Below are 17,594 nucleotides of genomic sequence, written 5' to 3' on the forward strand. Positions count from 1 at the left end.
AGCTCCAGATATGAATACATTATTTCCTGCCAGGCCGTGTCTCTCTCATCTCTCTTGTATAAATCTGTTAAATCTTAAGGAACACTGGATACTCCCTAATTCATGAGATACAGACCTGGTTATCCCTGGATATTACCCCTTGATAGATCTGATATGAAATATATCTCCATACCAGCACCGAAACAGACACACACACGCACACACATACACACCTCCCTAGTTAAGTGATTTGAGAACGTCATGCAGACAGACGTTTTTTCATATTCTCTCTCCCTAACTGACACTTTATCTGCATACTGGCATCTCTGCACTAGATTGAACACTCAAGCCAAGACAATGACAGCCTCTCTCTCCCCATTGTCACTTCTCATTTCAGGCCCAGTCTAATGCCTCTTACTGGGCTTATGCCAATAATAGACCCCCCTCCCTTCCCCATCAAACGGCCACAGTCTACCTAGCTGTGAGAGAGAAGCAGCACTTCATGTCTGTGACACTCATTTGTCAATTAGCAGGACCCTTCCCGTGTTGACATACAGGGACTTGAAAGACAGAGGCGCGCCTGTGACGAATTAAGAGAGACAGATGAGTGAGGCGTGAGCGGCGGAGTAATACCATAATGTGCTTTAGATATGAATATAAAACGACACAGCTGACAGCCCATACAAGGTTTTATTTCATTTCTCAGTGTACCAGGCCTCCCTACTTTGTCTTCTTTGTTCTCTTTTCATCAGAGTACTTACATCTCATTTTGACAGCCGGGTGACATTTAGAGCACTTTCCTGTTAAAACGCCAGTTAGCATACTTGATTTGTCATTAAAATGCAAAACGGCTGCCACTAGCGACATAGCCTCCACACACAGGTAGCTGGGAGTTCATCTGCAATGCAAAAGCTTAATATGGGCTCCTCTCCCCACAGCTTTTGGGGGGGATATAAATGGTGGGCCGTATTTCAACTGAAAAGCTTTATCCTGAGAGTCCAGCTGCTGCGTATAATTCTCAAAACAATATATTTTTGATGCGACAGCCTAAGTTGATTGGACTTCACTGCACCAGAGTAGTAAAACAGAGCTATATGCTAGTGAGAAAACAACATAGGTTATAGTAATATACAGTAATTGCAGTGTTGAATTAGAAATTGTGCTCCACTTTGTGCACTCATTTCTGTGATTGACACACCAAGTCACAACGTGTTTAATCAGTTACTACATTATGGATTAGTAGTACACTCTAGAAGGATACTTACGGCAGGAGACATCACATCGAAAAGGCGAGACGACTTGCCTTTAGTGAGATTTATCCATTTTTAGTGGGAAGAGAAGAGGGCAATAATCACCAGCACATACATCACGCTTAACATTCAGCAGCATGGCTGATGAAACGGCCTTGAAAGTTAGTCATCTCCATCACAATTACCACACAGATTAAGATTAAAAGATCATGAGGATATAGGGATGTACAGCATCTTCATGCATGCGTGTTTGCTATAACATACTGAATGTGTAGAGGAGAATGATCAGGAGCAACGTGCCCAGGTTCAGATGTTGCAGATCAGGAACAACCCAGTTGAGTATCGAGTCAAGGAATACTCCTTTAGACAAGAGGTGAAAATTGAAGCAGAGCAAGGTGAATAGCAACCTGTCAAGTCTCTTTCACTTCACAAAACATGTCATTCATACAGCTGTGATTTTTTTTTTTTTGGTTGTCACTCTTCATCTCAAGAGGGGTGGTAACTCCTTTGTCTGTTGCTCTGAAACAATCGCATTATATAAACATTCCCCACACGTGTTACACTCAAGGAAGCTCTTCAAAACTCCAGTGTCAAATATGATACTACAGCAGGTAATGGATGCAAGCACATTCAACAGACATTGGCTCAATGTGCACACGGTCAGAGAGGCGTATCATGTCAACACAAGGCATTCCCCACCACCACACACTGTAATGCACACTGCTTACATGAAACAAAGTGGACAACAACACAATAACATCCAACACTGTCTTGCGACAACAAACCTCAGTGTGAACTCCCTCGACACATTGATGCAACACCCTGACAGCTTGGTGCAGTGAGAGAGGTGTAGGTGTGACAGACTGCGCCCCCAACTTTATCCTGCCATTAACTTCTCAGCCACGCACGCACGCACACGCACACACACACACACACACACACACACACACACACACACACACACACACACACACACACACACACACACACACACACCGCTCAGTGAAAGGTGCTACTTCGTTCTCACTGTGACTCGGGAGTCAAGTTTGAGGATGAGCTCTGTCAATTGTGCAGACAGAAATGAGCAGATTACCCACAATACTTTCTGACACCTTCATCCACTTGGCTACGGTAATATGGCAGGAAGAAAATGCATCTTTCTGAAGGTAGTTATAGTGCTTGGGGGACTTCTGGTGACACTGCAAGAGGGGGGGTCAGAATGTCAGTTCACTGGTATCTTTCTCTGTGGTGCTGTGGCGTGAAATGGAGCATGATAGGCTATAACCATCACATAGTTGTTCTGAAGTGATTAATAAGTAGTACCAAGACTTCCCGGGAAAGACCACATGTTGTACTACATACATCTTAACTTTATCCCTGTGCTTTTCTCATGCTCATTTCATAATGTCTGGACTGGAAGTCTCTCTGCTAAGCTGTGTGACTGGGTGCCTTTGTCCTCCTGGGCTGTGGTGGGGGAGGTCTTATGGGTCTGTTGGGCCACCACTCCACGTCCTTCACTGTATCACATGGTCCCATCACTCATTCAATTTCACATCTCCACCCAACCGCCATTTCACATCTCTGTGACCTCAGAGAACAGTCATGTGACCTCGACAGCCTCCAGTTTCAGTGAAGGGTAAGAGGGAGGGACCATAGTTGTTTCTCAACCACATGACTTGAAAAGGAGGAACTCAAGTTTTTAAAGCCTCATGTGGTCAGGAAACACTCAAGGCTCTACAGTGGTTTGTTGGATCTGGCTATAACTAATAATGTCTTCTAATAGAAACTCTGTTACACAGGAAGTTCATAACTAAATGTTGGTAGGATGAGTATGGAGTATGATATGCTGATATAAGATGTAGTTATATATTATGATGAAATATGAAGAGCAGCATTGCTTTATATCGTCAACATCAACTAGATTTGAATGCACAAACCTCAAATACAGAGTGGAAAATGAAGTGTTATGTTGTACAACATGTTTGCAACTATCAATCAATCAATCAATCAATACTGATATCAGCCCCCAATGGCTCTGGTACCACTTGATTGCTTCTGCTCTGCTCCTCTGTCCATACAGTCCTTTGAAGTTCGTTAATGAAAACTGGCATCTAAGATTCCCCCTTAACTAAATTAAAAATTAATAATGAATTAGTAATGTCAGACTTATAAATATTTGATTCTGGACATCAAGCTCTTAATGTGACACATTCAAGGGCAAGAAACACAAATGCAGGCCTTGATCTTTTGAAAACCAACACATATTCAACTTGTTTCAGTCATCTTCCATAAAGCTGTGTGTTGCAGCTTGCAAGCTTCCATGTCCATTAAAGCAAGTAAATATCAACTGTGGGCTAAGACGGAGGCTCTATGCAAACACTTCCCTTAGCAGCAGCCTATGAGGAATTGGGCAACATTGGGCAACACCTGACCTGACCACAATCCTGGTTGTAAGATTGTTTTGAAATCATCTTTGGGGACCAGAGGTCAACGAAGGGAGCTAACCAGTCTGTAATAAGCCAAACGTGTTTAATCTAAATCAATAAGCTTCACAGGACTGTCTCTTCCATGTGTGTGTCGTTGGCCCAGTAAAACTTCTGCCACAATAATCAAACAACAGTGACATGAACATGAAGCAAAGGGAAAAGCTAGTATCTTTTTACATTATTATGCTCATTTGAGTTATTATTGCAATTGTTCTCTTATTGACCTTACATAATGTCACACAGTATGACTAACACATTCATAATATACCTGTATGCATTAAAGATGTAAAATACATAATTCACAGTTTAGCTGACCTGAAACTAATATTGCAGGATTTTCAATTAACCCATGTAGTAAACCATTATTAAATGTTCTACTATTGTTAAGAGTTTAATAAGACTTCAGGAACCTATGTGGAACACCCTGTAGACTAACCAGTAGAACATCTATTGAGGGACACTGCAGTTTGCACATTATACACAATTACCTTTGTTTGGCCTTCATGTTTGAAACCTCGAGTATGACGCCTTCAATAGATGAAAAGGCAAATCAAAATCCAGTGAGCCAATGCTCATTTTCCAATCGCAGCGGTTCATTAGGAATATTAATGCTCTGATAAGCACACATTTATGCACAACACACTGGGGCAGCGCGGGATTTAGCAATTATTAATGTGACAGTCTCAGACGCAAAGCGAATCAATTAAACGGAAGATTCCACATTTCCAGCACAGATAACTGCCTCAAGACGACAATTTTCACATGACAAAAAAGAGCCCCATTCAGGAGGCCTTCATGGCCTGACAGGTCAAGAAAAGGGCTCTGAAACAAAAGCACCTTATAACTATCATCTCTCCTCTTTTACTTGTCAGATCAACTTTGCCAGTCCTGCTGTTGAAATGGAATGGCACCCCCCGCCCCCCCCATGAACCAGCTGCCACAAGGTGATCCTTCATGTCCTGTCAGAGGAATCTTTTATTCTATTTGCCTCTGCATTAACATGTCACATTTATTGATCAAGCCTTTTATCCAAACACAGCGTGGCACAGACAGAGCCAGCTCTTGTGCACCCGAGAGGTCTTTGATGTTCTGATGACACCTCAGACCACGTAATGCACATACATTGCACTTAATGCAGAGCTCTGCTTGCCTGCAATGACAGGTCAGGTACTGTAGCTAGCTACCTTGAGTTGAATATGCAGTCAAAAATGGGAAAGTATATCTTTGATGCAGTTTTTATTACCAGTATGGGTATTTCTCATTTAATGATGAGACCAGGTCAGATGTAAATACTTTATAACCAACTTGCAGAATGCACATTATGTCATCATTACGAAAAAGAAGATCATGAAGGTGACAACAAAGAAGCTCATCATGTCATTAGTGATATAGTGGTGATAACATATACAGTGCCCTGCATAAGTAATGAGACAGTGAAACATTTTTTCTTCTTTTGGCTCTACACTCCAAAGGTTTGGATTTGAAATCAATCTTACTACACAAAACTGACTTACAAGAGATTCTCAGCTATTATTTGATGGTATTTGTGTACATATTGGTTTAGCCATTCAGAAATTACAACACTTTTTATGCATAGTCTCCCTATTTTAGGGTACCCAAAAGTGATGGGACTGATTTATCAAATGTCCAAATTAATCACACTCAATCATTTGGTCGACAATCCTTTGCATACAATAACTGCCTGAAGTCTGCAAACCATTGACCCCACCAGACACTGGGTATGTCTGCCAGTTCTGTACTGCAGCCATCTTCGGTTGCTATTTTTTTGAGGTCATGTTGCCTTAAGTCCCTTTTTCAGCAAATGAAATGCATGTTCAATATGATTTAAATCTGTAGATCAACAACTTTCCACTTTTTGGGCCTGAAAACCTCCCTAGTTGCTATGGCGGTGTGTTTTGGGTCTGTAATTTGCTTGTACTTGGCCTGACAAGATGTTTCTATACACTTCTGAATTAATCCTGCTGCTGCTGTCAAGTTACATCAACAATTAAGACATGTGAGCCAGTTCCAGTGGAAGCCATACATGCTGAAGCCATAACACCCCTTCCACCATACTTCACAGATGAGATGGTATGCTGTGAATATTGGGCAGTCCCTTTTTTTCTCCACACTTTACTCTTGCAATCACTCTGGTACATGTTCATTTTTGTCTCTTTCCAGAACTCTGTAGGCTCTTTTAGGTACTTTTTAGCAAACCGTAACCTAGCCATCCTGTTTTTGTGGCAAACTAGTGGTTTGCACCTTGCAGTGTAGCTTCTGTAGTTCTGGTGAAGTCTTCTGTGGATGGTAGTCTCTGACACATTCATGCCTACCTCCTGGACAGAGTTCCTGATCTGTGGGACAGCTGTTTTCAGGGTTTTCTTAATAATGGTGAGCATTCTTTAGTCATCCACTGTAGAAGTCTTCCTTGGCCTACCGGCAAAGTTTGCAATTGCTGAGCTCATCAGTTATTTCTTTACTTTTAATGATGTAACCCAAACTGTTGGTTTTGGTAGATTTAAGGTTTTGGCTATGTTTCTGATAGATATAGATATTAGATATTTCAGCCTCATAATGGCTTCCCTGACTTTCATTGATGTATCTTTGGTCTTCATGTTTACAGAGACCAATAGCAGACTCCAAAGGCAAGCGCAAGGCCTAGAATCAATACTAGACATTAAGAGCTCTCTTATGACTGCACAAATGATGTGACAGAACACTCCTATTGGACGAGAAACACCTGTCACGCCAAGTGTCCTATCACTTTTGAGTATCCTGAAACAGGGGGACTATGTATACAAAGTGTTGTAATTTCTGAATGGTGAAACCAATATGCACAATGGTGAAACCAATATGCACAAATAAAAGCTGAGAATGTCTACTTGAACCTAATAGTAATGGTTTGATTTAAAATCAAAACTTTTGGAGTGTAGAGCCAAAAGAAGAAAAAATGCTTCACTGTCCCATTACTTAAGCAAGGCACTGTATTTAACAAGCACTGTGAAGGTAAAACATAGTTTAGAGACCCTGTAGTGTATGATACCCAAACATGTCAAAGTCATGAGTTCCCTGAACATTAAAATTGTTTGTAAACAACATCACACTCAAGTCATGTGTTATATCCGTATCATAGTCTTGCGTAGGCATACCACCAAATCACGTTGTTCTCACATCTGCTTGGGAGGTCTGGAGAATTTTAGATTAGCCAATCAGTTTTAGACAGAACTAGACGGAGTGGAGGAAGAATGTGCTCACAATTTCATTGAATTTTACATTCCAAGAACACTCCCCCCACATGCCTGTAGAATGGTTGTTTGTTGTTAAGTGTTTCGTCTTTTCCGACCGGGTAGGACTATACTGCGAAGAGTTGTTGCTGCTGAGAGCTGTGTTCTTAGCTAGCTTGCAACACTGAAGAAAATGGAAGAAAACTGAATGGAACATAACTTGGAACAAACCATAACTTTGGACATCCTTACAGTATAGGGCAGTTCTGTGTAAAAGGACCCATGAGAACCAAAATGTGAAATTCATCAGAGCATGTCAATTGGGTGTCAAATGAAAACTAAGAGTCAATATTTTTGGGAAATTAATTAAGAAATGAATTTTCAACAATCTTACATCATAACAATAAGGATAAGCAATGGCATTGGTCAAACATATGGAAAAGCATCTAAGATCAATCGGAAACATCTGCCAGCACACGTTTGTAAGTGAAAACCGTGTTACCATGACGACTTGAGTAAACAGATCCTGCATGCAATCGTTGTCCTCTTATTGTCACAAAGGTTTTCTCTATTACGAGAGATTTGCCGAAGCAACACTAAGCATCTCCCTCCAGACAATACTATGATGTGTTCATCACTAATCCCTTTCATAACTTACCTTAATTGATTAAAGCTGAGATCTAACCGAGTTGCAAACTGTCCATATCTTTCACCGAGAAAATCTGGGATATCCTCACAGTCATGTCCAATATAGGACACCTGGGAAATCAATGAAAGAGATCAAAAGAGATTAAAGGGTCATTATGTGGATCTTGGTATGTTATAAGTGTGTTATAAGAGACTTGTGTTTGAATCCCGGTTGGGGATACCCCCCCCCCCCAAATTCATTATAACAAGCATATGTATGTTAACTATGCACTTAAAGCACTTGTGGATGAACTTGAGGTGTCAAATGTGACTCTCCAAACTGCACATGGAGTGATGGTGGGTCTCATAGGTAATGTAGGCTTTAGCTCGGTGGGTTATCATGAGGTTGCAAAGTTTGATACCCAGACAGTTTTATGTTTTATACTTTTTAATTCACAGATATATGTAATGTAGAACATATCTGCTAATAACTTCTGTTGTCTCAATTTCTGTGGTCTACACAACAATACAAATTGTATTCATGATCAAACAGGTTTATAATATCCTATGTCTTGATATGACATTACACTTTTGGGTGCATGTTGTGACTCCTGCCAAATAACAGTCGCAGGACACGTTCTGGAGTTGAAACAGCGTTTCACATGAGGTCCTACTGGTAGACTAACGTTGTTTCGATACCAGAAAAGCACCGAAAAACTCCCTTTGTACACTGAGAACTATCCAGTATCCATTACATTTATAAATGACGACACACATATCATAACATGAAAAAGAAGTCCTTGTTTCACACTTACTTGCGTTCCATTCATTGCGACCATTGATTCGCTGCATGCCATAACTATGATGGTGTTGACAGCGCGCAATGACAACCTCGGTGAGGTAAACTATCTTAGTTCACCAGGTCCCCTTTATAAAAAATTAAAAGCAACTTAACTTTAAGCGGGCTATAGCACACTGTCACTGTTGTTGTGATACTTTTTTGCACTACTTGACGTTTCTAATTTACTTCTTCCGCATGCTCCTCGGAATCAGCTGACACTTTGCGGAAGCACGCGCTTTTACTGATTTTGCTGCATGCAGTCCCATAGTAGTTAACCGTTGCAATGGGAACCCGCAAACTAGATGTCCCAAACTGGAACGGACAGTTATTCTAAGTTATTCTATCTGAAATCAGGTGAGATCTAATTTAAGGTAACTTTTGATACTTTGAAGACTTTCCAAAAAAGTATATCCTGAAGGAACAGGTGGAGTAACAAGACGCCAAAGTATGGAAAAAAACGTTGTTGCCATTTAACAATGTTGATAGGAATGCGTCTTGATTTTGCACTCGGCTATAAACACTTAAACCCACACAGCAATCACATAAAAAACGAAATATGGTAATTGCATAGTAATTGCCTACTCATACTATTCTACCTTTTTGTATGGTTGGGTTTATTTTTAAACCAGCCCACTACTGGCCTTAATAAGCAATTAACCTATCAGTTTCATTTGTGATATGATACAAATGTCTGAGTGACAGATAGACAATAACCAGTTGTATTTAACTAGTATTAAATAACAGAAAGTAGGCCTATAAGTGTTCTATACATACTACAGCTGAAATGGGACTGTAAATTAGGACATAAAATCTTACCATAAATGTCATTAGATGTCAGTTTCTAAACAGTACATTTTTGTAGGTATATTTATTATGGTGTTTGTTCATGTTTGGTTGGCGGACGGCATATTTATTATACGGTGTACCAGAGGAACTCAACGAAGTGGAGGCTAAACAGCCATGGTGCATAATACAACCCTTACACTTGATGACCTGTCCCTGTTTCTGATTCACAGGATATGTTCGCTGACGTCATTTTAGGACCTCCTATACGCGGAAAAGCTTCGCTCTCGGCTCGGGACTATCGTGCCAATATATGCTTGTTTCAGTCGCTGTTGGAACCGTAACTTCACAATTGTATAATATGTGTAACAATGTAACGGTTAATGTATCGAGTGGTCTATGCAATGCAATATAAGTAGCCTAAACAAGGGATTACGTTTATGCTGTGTTCACAGTTTTACATCTATCGTTTCACACATCGGAACGTGTTAGCCTGTGTTTTCAGGTAATCTGCTTCATACATGTTACAGTTACCATAACCTCTTTTTAACCTTTTACTCCTCCTAAAACTGTTTGTGAACAAGTATGATCCCGTTCGTGCATGTAGCCTATTATAGTAGTAATTGCGATGTTGCAAGAAGGTCTATTTTCCTTGAGGTAGTATAGGTATTATGCCATCCCATTTGGAGTAGTCCGTGGATATTTTTCTTAAAATCCTCACTTGCCAAAGTCTAAACTCCTAGAGATCTAATAGTATCCTGACCAGTATCATTATTTGTAGTAGTTTGTCACTCATGTAGCGGAATAAGAAATCAAGCCAAAATTATGGCGCGAGGTACCGAGCAACGGGCAATTGCGTGCAAGTGTAAAACACTTTTTTTTTTTTTTTTTTTTTTTTTTACTTTTTTCGTCTTTAGATAACATAATTTTCAATTTCCGACATTCCATTTGAAAATATCAATTTTAACTCCTGTTTCAACACTAGTTTTACTCTTGCCCTCACATACATGGTGTAGCGTAGCTTTGAGCGCACGGCTGACAGTCTAACACAGTCTCAGCTACCGCCGTGCTGTAAATAATTATATTTGCATGCAGGGAATGATTCATAAACATGTCGCCGTTATGAATTATATGGGCAGATTTAAAACTTTCTATTTAAATATCATGAATTATGGCCGCCAAAAATGTGTTCCCATTTAAGGGTAATACCAAGTATTTGGTGTCTGGTGCAGAAGCCCATTCGTCATGTGGACAATAAAGAGGGTTTTCGCCCGACGCTGTAAATTTATGGTTGCCCTTCTTTGCTCCAATAACTCACGTATTGTGTCATGGACTGACAGCCCTTGCAGAAAACAGCAAGCCTGTTATCAATCACGCATCTTTGCATATTGTGAAACGCTCGCCCTGTTCCACAGAACATCTTGTGGAATGTAAAAGAGTGGTTTTGCTTATTCTTGTCTTTTAAAGCCATGAAAAAGTATGTTTTACAATACACTTTTTGTCTAGTGTTGTTTCCAGTTGTAGACCTAAAAGCTTTGACAAAATAGGCAAATATTGTTGTTTTATTTTTTATTAATCTAGTCAGTGGATTTAATATAACCTCATATTTATTTGTAGCTCGCGCGCGCGCGCGCACACACACACACACACACACACACACACACACACACACACAGAGACACAATAATGAGTGAGGTATTCGCTCTTACAACTATTATGGCCATAGAATACAATCAATCAAGGTTACAAAGGCTAAAAAGTGGGTGCAAATCGGCCTCATGGTAATTCTGGGTAGGCCATCACGCGCACTAACACAATTTCCTGATATCATTCTAGGCCTCAAGGTATAAAATAGTAATGGTAGTTTAATTACTTCATTGACTGCTACATTATATGATTGTATGATACAGTTATTGTCACTTCAATAGCTGTATACAATACTATACCAACATAAAATACAATCACAACGTGAAATATTTAATGATTACGTTTTATTTTGTATTATACACAGAAACTGGATAACTATATTTAGAAGTCTTACAATATTGCGTCAAATTGAAGTATAGTGTATATAGGCCTGTATTTAGTGCTTTCTATCATTTGTCTCTCAACAATTCTATGAAGGCTAAAATAAATATATTTACTTTCCTAGTTTTGTTGTTTGCCCCCTGTGACTGTCCACTCCAGGTTTTCTTGCTCTCCAAGATGACCTGTCAAGCGGATTACCACAGAGAGAGATTAATGGCGGAGGCGGGTTGCAATAATAATCGTTTTGTTTGATGTGACAACTTTGATAGGCGTTGATTTACTTACAAACTGATAGGCTTTTAATTGAGCGCCTCCATCCCGATTGAGATGAAAGGAAAACCGCATTGAAAAGCTGCCCGATTGCCCCGGAGCCTCAATACTGATTAGCCATCTCAGCGGTGAATAGTTCAAGGCATTTTAAACTTCTTTTCTCAACGGTCTGACAGACCATTTCTCTTTCTTTCTTTCCATCAGTCCTCTTTTCTTCTTCTTAAATAAAATAAATCATTCTCATTGTATGTAAATAAAATCGAGTTGACATCAATATAAAATGTCTGGACTATTTTTTCTTCCTTTTCTTTGTTATTCTTGTTATGGGGGTGACAATATGCCAGAGGCAAAATGACAGGTTTTAAGGATACAAGTAGAGATACGTTTGCATCTGTGCATATTGTTTGTTGTTCTGCGAACTTCTGAGGCCATATGTTTTTCTGTGTTAAAATGACATGTTGCTATGTTTATGGCCACTCTGCACCTGCCCTGCGTGATTTGTTTTGGGGGAAATGTCCACTTAATGGATGTGTAATAACAGTGTTGTTTATAGATAATTGTAAATAATTAATTAAATGAGTACTCCCATTCAGCTGATTGGACAACAGTGTTGTTAAACACAAGTGTCAATATACTGTCTGATAAATGAAGAAAGAAAGAAGAAAACAGAACTTCTTTTTATTTTAAATTTGCTGTAGGCCTACATTTGAAAATGTAAAAATTAAGTTATAAAGTGTACACATGTATAATCAATGTTGTTTTATTTCATAGGCCTAAGCCTATGACCTAAAGGTGTATTAAGTTGGGTCCGTTATATTACTGTATCATGTCCTCTTAGAGAAGACTCACCGGCGCTACAACTACTGAAATATATTCTGGGCTTTGAAGAAACTTTATGAAAAATTATCTGACATCTGAGCATAAAAGTCCATAGCATGTTTATGGCATTTTGGACACATTCCTTGTCTAAAGCAGTGACGGGAAAAAGTTGAGAAGCCTGAATTAGTCAGTCATACACCGACAGAGCGGAGCCTTCCGTCGCCTTGTTTACTTGAATCCATATAAAATGTGGTTAGTTTATCCTAGTTCTTTATTTCTGGTCGGGTTATGGTCCATATTTATTCACAAATTGTCTACAGTCCTACATTTTGTGGACACGGAGAAGTCAGATGCCATACGTCGCCTTCTGCCTATTGTCGATGCGTGTACAAATTGAATTTAACACGAGAATGATTTATTTCCCTCAAATTAAGTGTCTCTTTTCTGAAATGCCGCTCTTCCCATTTGTCCTTTTCCCCAGTCACACTCGCATGTAATCAGCTACAATAGCTGACATAAATCAAGCGCGGATTGACAGCCCCTGACAAATAACTGATTGATTGCGGTGGAGCAGAATTGACAGTTGACGGAGGGGTGGAGATAGAAATAGAAGGGCGGTGTATATTATACTGAAAACATGTGACATTCACATCCCTCCATCACTGCATTGGTCTGTTCCTGTCAACGCTTGTCTGATTGGGGAACTCAAGCTGAAGTGGTTGATCTTATGTTTGTGGGTAAAGTTTATCCTGGAAATACTCATTAGCCTATACCAGAAAAACTTTAACTAATAACGGTCAGACTGTATTCAACCCACTTCATGGTGAAATATTTTAAGCTCAACAGTTGCAATGCAATAGTCATTTGTCTGTCACTCAGATAAATTGGCGGGTAGATAAGTTACTTCATTTGGAAAGCGTTATATCTCATCCGATCCTTTCACGTATCCCGCATGAAGTAACTCGTGCATAGGCTAGTAATTCATTTTCAGACAAATATCTTATCTCTGTTTTGTGGCCCCTGCATATTTACACAGAGACTGGGTCTATACTTGACATTTCCCGACATCCAAATACAAAAACAACCCAGCCCGGGCTCATAAATGGTGAAAGCGCGTATGGCAACCCAAATATTCAACACTATCTCCTCCCCCGAGCTGTCAAAATAGAGAAGCTTACAAAGAGGAGAACGTCACATCCCCTTGACCCTCCAATCACCTCGGGGTCTCATTTGATTGGAAGGCGGCAAAGGCTTTAATCTCGGACTAATTCAGATGCTTTTGAAGTGAACATTTCTACCAGTTCGTACTTCGGGAGTATAGAGCGCGGACCTGCTGGGAGACACATAAAGCGCTGCGCTCATGGTGTAAGACGCAGACAAGGATCTGCGATAACCTCGCACACTCCTCCCCGCTACCGCACCTTCTTCTTCTCTTACTATACGGATTACATACTGTTTTCCGGCTCTTAGAAATAGCCACTGTGTGCGTTTCTCGCTTTATTAATGAATCCGATAAATGCATTGCCGACTAATTTCGTGAGAATTGGGACATGATCACATCGCCCTCGGTCTCTGCTCTGAGAAACAGAAATACTCATTTAGCCTGGGAAATCAGCGACCCTCGGAATAGCAGCTCCGCGAATATCAACAAGCCTTTTCTCCACGCCGTCCCTCCGTCGGACCCCCTACGGCAAGCTAACCGCCTCCCCATCAAGGTCTTGAAAATGCTTACCGCACGATCAGGACACATTCTGCACCCAGAGTATCTGCAGCCTCTGCCATCTACACCGATTAGCCCTATCGAGGTAAGATTAGAAAATGTGGGTGAAATATTGTGGAAAGTTTCATTTCTGTGATCTTATAGAAATGGTGTTGGGGATTTTGTGCTGAACATAATGAACACAACACACAGGCATAACAGACCACCATTTTAATACATACAAGTCAGAATACACCTTTATTATAGTGTGATCATTAATAAGGGATTTTGTTTAGTGAATTGAATAACTGACTTGGAATAGTTCGAACGGACGAGGCTTGTGCGTAAACGCTGTGCATTGCGCAGTATTCTGTTTTGGTTCGGTTATTAAGCCTTGGCTTATGCTGGTTGTAATTCCACCTAAAGAGAGGCATACATTAGTTCAAGGTTGTTTGTATATTTTTGATTTCTAGATTTCTAAATATTGGTCTTGTTGTTTCCCTGAAGCTCGATGCCAAGAAGAGTCCGCTGGCACTTCTGGCGCAGACATGCTCTCAAATCGGTAAACCGGATCCTCCGCCCTCCTCCAAACTATCCTCCGTGACATCAAATGGATCTAGTGACAAGGAGTCGAAATCCGGCCCTCTAAAAATGAGTGACATCGGTGTGGATGACAAATCTAGTTTCAAACCCTATTCTAAACCGTCTGATAAGAAGGACTCGTCCTCTGCCGTCTCCAGCGGAGAGAAATCCGGTTTCCGAGTGCCTAGCGCCACCTGCCAGCCATTTACCCCACGGACTGGCAGCCCGAATTCCAGCACTTCTGCCTCTCCCATGCCGTCAGACGGGAAGTGTGGAGACAGGGATGACAAGAAAGACTCTGATTGTAATAAAAATGTCACAACGGATGGACATACCACTAACAGCCACAGCAGGATAAGCGTAAGTTGCGGTGGAATTAGCGTGGAGGTGAACCAACACCAGGAGACAACACCTGGATCCAAAGCCTCCTCTGAATCCTCCACTGTCACCTCCGTTTCTTCCGCATCTGTTCTCGGATCAGGACTTGTAGCTCCTGTTTCTCCGTATAAACCGGGCCAGACAGTGTTCCCCATGCCGCCTGCTGGCATGGCCTATCCGGGTAGTCTAGCCGGGGCCTACGCTGGTTATCCCCAACACTTCCTGTCCCACGGAGGGAGCCTGGTTAATGCACAGCTGGCTAGCTCACTGGGCTGCAGTAAGGCAGGATCCAGCCCTTTGGCCGGGGCATCCCCACCGTCCATGATGTCAGCCAGCCTGTGTAGAGACCCTTACTGCCTAAGTTACCACTGTGCCAGCCACTTAGCGGGCGCAGCCAGTGCCTGCACGCACGACTCCAATGCTATGAAGTCTGGGTACCCCTTCATGTATCCCACACACCATTTGCATGGCGTTCACTCCTCTCCGCCAACTTTTACCGGACACCCGCTGTACCCCTATGGTTTCATGCTACCCAATGACCCCCTTCCCCACGTCTGTAACTGGGTGTCTGCCAACGGACCTTGCGACAAGCGTTTCTCTTCCTCCGAGGAACTTTTGAATCACCTGAGGACGCACACCGCCTTCACTGGGGCAGAAAAGTTGATATCGGGTTACCCTAGCTCTTCATCGTTAGCCAGCGCTGCAGCAGCGGCCATGGCGTGCCATGTGCACATGCCACACTCAGGAGGCCCGGGAAGCCCCGGGACACTGGCGCTTCGAAGCCCGCATCAAGCGTTTGGACTTAGCAGCCGCTACCATCCATACTCAAAGAGCCCATTGCCAAACGGCGCCCCTGTCCCTGTTCCTGCGGCCACTGGTCCTTACTACTCCCCTTATGCACTGTATGGCCAGAGACTCACAACAGCATCGGCGCTGGGATACCAGTGAAACAGAATTTGTCTTTGAAAAAAGGTTTATAGTTATGTAAATGCAAATATAAAGACTTTTATATCGACGCTCCAGCCTAAGGACGGGATCCGTGGACTCTGTATTTATTTATGTCGGCTAAAAGCGGACGATAATAGCTACAAATTGATAAGATATTTGAGCAACTCAAAAGTGCATTATGTTTAAATTGATCTCTATAGGTAAAGTGAAAACACACATGGTAGAATACTAATACAATAGGGGTCTTCATTTCGATGTTAATTTGAAATTGCTATGATTGTATTGTTCTTATTTAATGTCTCATTGAGAAGAAAATAATTTACATGCATGTTTGTTTCTTAAATCCCAAATTGTCCACATCATTTAAAATTGCCGTTATTTTTCAGGTGTATACCATGGAAAGAGAATTGGTATTTTTTTGTATGTATTCTGGAAAAATAAGAAACAATTCTGTTCCATAACTCCGTGTGCCTCATTTTATTAACAATTTGACCAACACATATAGGCTATATTTGATTTGATAATTGTGTGTTTCGTTGACATTGTAAAGGGACATTATGAGACTTAGTCTACAGTTGAGGTAAATGTTGGTAAATTGACCATATTAATTTGTTGACCATAGACAACTAATGAGCCGATTTGGGTATAGTTTAGCCTATAGTCTATTCAAAGTTATTTATTACATTTTAAATGTACAAGTTTACTTTATTTCTCATTCTCATTTGATCTGAAATTGTTTCTAAACAAAAAAAAATAACGTGACCTGTCACATTGGTCTAGGACAAAGCACACACTTTTCTATTTGACCTAATGCAACTCGTACGAGATTGGACATTATTCGATAATTTGGCTGAGTGTGTGTGTGTGTGTGTGTGTGTGTGTGTGTGTACAGGCTTTAAAATGCTATAAGCGAGGATACATACGTCAAATGTGTAACGGGCTACTTGTTAAACCTGAATTTTAAAAACTACAGCAATGTGCATGGAAATGTGTAATCTATGTCGGCAACAAACTGTAGCCTAAAAAGACACGTTGGTTTGAAATACTCTTATTTTGCTATAGGCTATTTTACGGTCATGGACCTACACATATTGATATTGTGTTCATTTTTACGAGTTATTAATTAAGATGTTTTTATTATCAATAAACTAAAACTAAAATACATTGTTAATGCATAAGGGAACAGGACAGGCGTAATGGAAGTTTTTGCACCAGGGAACTTTGGCTCATTTTATAATTACATTTCGTACCAAATGTAGCTTAAATATCTGGCGGTGAATGATATAATGATGATTAGAAGCGTTATTGTTTCGTTTGGAAACGCAATTCCTCCCTAATTATAATCCTATATTTGTCAATACTGGTGACGAAAAATATGGTATGGTATGTTCAAGACTTTCCAAAGTTGTGTTACCAGCCTATACCTGCATTTGTTATTGCAATTCTTGATTGATTGGTAATAAACGTGTTATGTTTACCATTTTGATCAGGAATTGTGCTTGTGAGACTAAATTCATCAACAGCTGGCCATGTGTTCTGTGTCAGCTGCTCCACATGAGAGAGGCTGAAAACCTTCAGGCCAAAAGAGTGTACACACATCAGTCGAATTTCCTATTTATTGGACCAGAGACAATCCCGTTATTGATTATGCCTTAATTGTCGCATTCATTAGCGAAACAC

At 40.7% G+C, this 17,594-nt stretch overlaps 2 protein-coding genes across 2 annotated transcripts in view; one reads left to right on the forward strand and one right to left on the reverse strand.

Moving 5' to 3' along the window:
* The window catches only part of lrmda (leucine rich melanocyte differentiation associated), a 235,303-nt gene extending 226,743 nt beyond the window's left edge, over positions 1–8,560 (reverse strand). Inside the window, exons 1-2 of the mRNA XM_083694550.1 lie at positions 8,382–8,560; positions 7,598–7,698 (exon numbers count right to left, since the gene is read on the reverse strand). Of these exons, the coding sequence (XP_083550676.1) occupies positions 7,598–7,698; positions 8,382–8,423 (143 nt within the window). The 5' untranslated portion in view covers positions 8,424–8,560. The remainder of the gene's footprint in view (positions 1–7,597; positions 7,699–8,381) is intronic.
* Positions 8,561–13,613: 5,053 nt separating this feature from the next.
* On the forward strand, positions 13,614–17,400 carry znf503 (zinc finger protein 503). Its single transcript, XM_083694885.1, has 2 exons — positions 13,614–14,112; positions 14,514–17,400. The coding sequence occupies exons 1-2, from the start codon at positions 13,858–13,860 to the stop codon at positions 15,912–15,914; spliced, it is 1,656 nt and encodes a 551-aa protein (XP_083551011.1). The 5' UTR covers positions 13,614–13,857; the 3' UTR covers positions 15,915–17,400.
* The last annotated feature ends 194 nt before the right edge of the window (positions 17,401–17,594 follow it).

This window comes from Argentina silus (assembly GCF_951799395.1).
Source record: "Argentina silus genome assembly, chromosome: X".
Lineage (NCBI taxonomy): Eukaryota > Metazoa > Chordata > Actinopteri > Argentiniformes > Argentinidae > Argentina > Argentina silus.